This window comes from Epithele typhae (assembly GCF_022376455.1).
Source record: "Epithele typhae strain CBS 203.58 chromosome Unknown BXZ73scaffold_692, whole genome shotgun sequence".
NCBI classification, from domain to species: Eukaryota; Fungi; Basidiomycota; class Agaricomycetes; order Polyporales; family Epitheliaceae; genus Epithele; species Epithele typhae.
Window position 1 is genome coordinate 396 of NW_025954883.1, and position 3,805 is coordinate 4,200.

Genomic DNA, 3,805 nt, shown 5'->3' on the forward strand with positions numbered 1-3,805 from the left:
GCCGTGCGCGTGAGGAGGGGTGCCGGGGTGATAGGTGGAGGACTCACCATCAAGCACACCGGGCGAGGACTGTCCCGGAGATGATATGGACCACGAGTTGCTCAGTGAGCGTATGCATCGAGAGACGGGATTAGGGGGGTGACGAACGTTTGAACATCGGCCCGCTCATTGTGTGGAGATCGTGGCTGCATCCTGGCAATGATACCCTCAATGCGAGCCTCATGCAGATACAAGCGGCGACGCACCTGTGCCTTTGGACTACTACGGGTTTTAAGACGCTACAGCGCAGACCAAGGCTGCGAGGGAGAGGGGCAGATGGGGGTGCTGAAGTCCTGCGTTTCCCCAGGGGCAGAGATACGCTCGTGCGGGACGCGTCCGCCCCCAAAGTAGTCGATGAGGACGGGCCTGTAGCCGCCGGCCACAGAGGCGTCGGCGAGGAGCTAGTGGGTCAGAGAGATGGTGGGCGTCGCAACGTAACAGTTGAATCCGCTGACCTTGGCGCTGATGTTTGCAAGTGGAAGCAAGCAGCGCACCAAATTACGTGAGGAGACACTGGCCATCCTTGCACCGACCACGCCGCCTTTGACAAGCTACATAGTTGCTTCCACTGGGCGGAACGCGGCGGGGCCATTTTTGACCTCGCGCTGGAGGAGCGGCGGGGCCATTTTTGACCTCGCGCTGGAGGAGCTCGTTCTCCTGCTCGACCTCGCTGGTGGGGATCGGCGGCGGGGGGATCGTGATGCGGGTGAAGCGGGCGAGGTCAAGGGCGGACGGCGACGCCGAGAGCCAGAGGGACATGCAGGAGGTGCGGCTGCAGCGGCTATGTACCGCTCCGCCTCGGGGACGCGTGAGAACCGACGCCCTCTCCTTGCAACGTCCCCTCTCTTCCTCCCCTCGTCTCCTCGCCCGTCCCATCTCGCTACGACCTCCCAGCCGAACAGTGCGCATGGTGCCCCCATCCGGCCCCCGCCTCACCATCCTTCAACCGAACTCGCCCAGTTTCAAGCGGTCTTCAAACAATATACTCACACGCCCTTACTAATACCACGCTCCTCGATGGGCCATCGGCCGCGAACGCCTGGTCAAACTACAGTGGTGATTCACCAGGTGCATCCATTGCGATAGCCTATCGGCAGGTGGGGATGCATCTGGTGCCGGCCGGCCCGGTTGCGCTCCACACCGCCTTCCCTGAGCGCGCACGGATCCAGAGCGCACACCAGCGCCTCGGGCCCTGCCACCTGAGCTCGCCGTCTCCGACGGTGAGCTCGCCTCCCTCTTTGATTCACACCGCATCTTGCATATGATTAGTGATCGAAATATATTTATTAGTGAACTACTACATAGGTAGGCTAGTAAGTAAGCCACGCCCCACGACAACGCGGAGGCAGAGGCGGAGGCGGGTGATGGGGAGCGGGGCAGCACAGAGAAGGACGAGGCGGGGGTCCAGGAGGAGGCGGAGGGACTAGGAGGAGGTGGAGGGCGATGTAGAGGACAAGGAGGAGGAGGGAATGCGGGAGACGCGGACGCGGGCTACGCAAAGGCGAGCGAGGCGGAGGTGAGGGACGCGAAGGCGGAGGAGAGCGAGGCGGAGGGCTCGCGGGGGACGCGGAGGGCCAGGACGAGGCGGAGAAGGTGGTGGGCGACGCGGGCGGGGGCGCGCGATGCGAAGGGGGAGGAGGCGCAGAGCAAAGAGGGCGGGCGACGCGGGCAGAGGAGGCGACGCAGGCGGAGGAGGTGATGTGGGCCGGGACGACGCGGAGGAGGGCGGCGCGGGCAGGAGGTGCGGGGAGGAGGCAGGTGACGAGGGTGGAGGAGGGCGACGCGGAGAAAGACAGAGGTGGAGGAAGGTGACGCGGAGGAGCGCGGTGACGCGGGAGGAGGAGGGTGATGCGGAGGAGGCGGGTGACATGGGCAGAGGAGGGCGGCGCGAAGGAGGCGGCAGGCACGGGTGGCGCAGGGCGAGGAGGGCGACGCAGAGGCGGATGGCGCAGGTGGGCGACGCGGACGGAGGAGAGCGGGTGGAGGAGAGCGGCTCGGAGGAGGAGGACGTCAGGGTGGACGTGCTCGGTCTGTCGTAGGCAGGGGACATGGGTGGGCATCGGGAGTGCAGAAGGACCGAGCGGAGGACTCACCAATGAGCGCCGCGGTGCATCGCCGCGGCCCCCTATTCCAATCTCCATGCTGTGGACGTCCGTATGGACGTCCTCGTGCGTTGTGTTTGTTTTGAGTGCGGTCGGGAAGGTGGGTATAGGGTGGGATCGAGGTCGAGGGAGGAGGTCAAGGTCGAGGGAGGTCGGAGAAGGGAAGATCGGCGTCACCTGGTGACACCGGGGTCCAGTAGCAGACGACAGTCGACCGTATGGTCGCTATCGTCTGCCTGGGCAGAGCGGGGAGGCTGAGGGTAAGTAGCGAGGGTGGTGGAGGAGAGCAAGGACGGCAAAGGGGATGGATGCGTGGCGTGCATCACAGCCACGCGTCGATGCGCGCCACGCGTCCTTGCCGCCCACCGAGGCGCGTCTCCACGGGCGCGCATCACGGATCGCCAGATCTGTCCAGATGCATCCGTAGCTGCTGATAGGCTATCGCAACGGATGCACCAGGGAAATCACCTGTGCTCGGTCAAAGTGCGCACCTCGCCTACTCTGTCTGCGCTCGACGCCACAACGCCCCCCCTCCCCCCGTAGGGCTGGACATTTGCCTGCAATGCTCCCGGCTCCTTCGCGGTGCGTCCCTCTGTCGTCCGTCGTGCTCCCTTCCACGTTCTCAATGCCGTATGCTCTTCATCTCCCTGCCTTCCCGCGCACTCGCAAACCCGCACACCCGCACACGGCCTCCACGCCCATGCTGCTCTTTTACTCGCCTCGCGCCCGCGTCACCCAACTCGACCGCGTCCACCTCGCCCGCCTCGCCCGCCCGCCTCTCCGCCTTTGGTATCGGTGCCGGCCGAGGTAGGCTTCTGCATCCAGCGAAGCGCTGCAACAGACGCTCCACCGTCATCGCTCTTCGCGCTGAGATCCCGAGCTCCGGACAACCTCCGAAGTCGTTTCCCACCCGCCCTACCCTCCCTCCGAGTCCTTTCCACATCCCGCGCGGGTTGTCCCGCCCAGCCAGTAGCGGGCCACACCGCCGTCCCGGCCTACGCCGGGCCTCGCGCAATTGCTAGGACCGATCGGAGTCAGTGCGTAGAGAGAGAGAGAGACGAGGCTCGACGGTGACCCCGGTCTCGACATGTCGCCCACATCCGTGTCGGCGGCCGCTTGCTTCATGTATGCGCTCGTTGCAGCAAACGAGGACATGGCCATAGACACGCTTCGTTCCCAGTTAGTTAGATCACATTATTTGCCAATATATTTTATCCTCCCCGCACTTCAACTGTCCGTGCCATGTCATGCAGTAACATGGCTTTAATTATGTGTCGGTGAAATACATGCTAGTCTGGCGATGGCACTGGGCTGCTAGTGCCAATTAGTATTTTGTGATTTTCCTGGTGAGAGCTGTTGGCGAGTGCCTTGAAGCAACTTAAAGTTGTCGTTTGAGGCGCGATATCTCACATCGGCTTGGGGTGGTTTCTCAGGTACGTACGTTGCCTGTCTAACAGTAAAAGGCTCGACAAACGGTCCCTCCTGCTGCTCGAGGGCCCCACACTGGTAGATGGCTTCGCTAAGTTCGGCGTTGTCGCCCGAGGCATGATACCCCGCAAAACCTCGCAGTAGTTTCTTGGGTCCGGAGATCGGCGGCGTGGCAGAATCATGCGGTCCCTCCTGCTGCTTGACACCGGACTGGTAGATGGCTTCAGGATCGTCCT

General features: G+C 63.4%; 1 protein-coding gene across 1 annotated transcript; it reads right to left on the reverse strand.

The window, feature by feature from the left end:
* Positions 1-278: 278 nt before the first annotated feature.
* Positions 279-798, reverse strand: BXZ73DRAFT_111936 (uncharacterized protein; the record flags this gene model as incomplete). The annotated part of the gene is made up of 2 exons (XM_048017427.1): positions 279-440; positions 673-798. 2 exons carry the CDS (start codon positions 796-798, stop codon positions 279-281), a joined length of 288 nt encoding a protein of 95 aa, XP_047870420.1.
* Between the last annotated feature and the right edge of the window lie 3,007 nt (positions 799-3,805).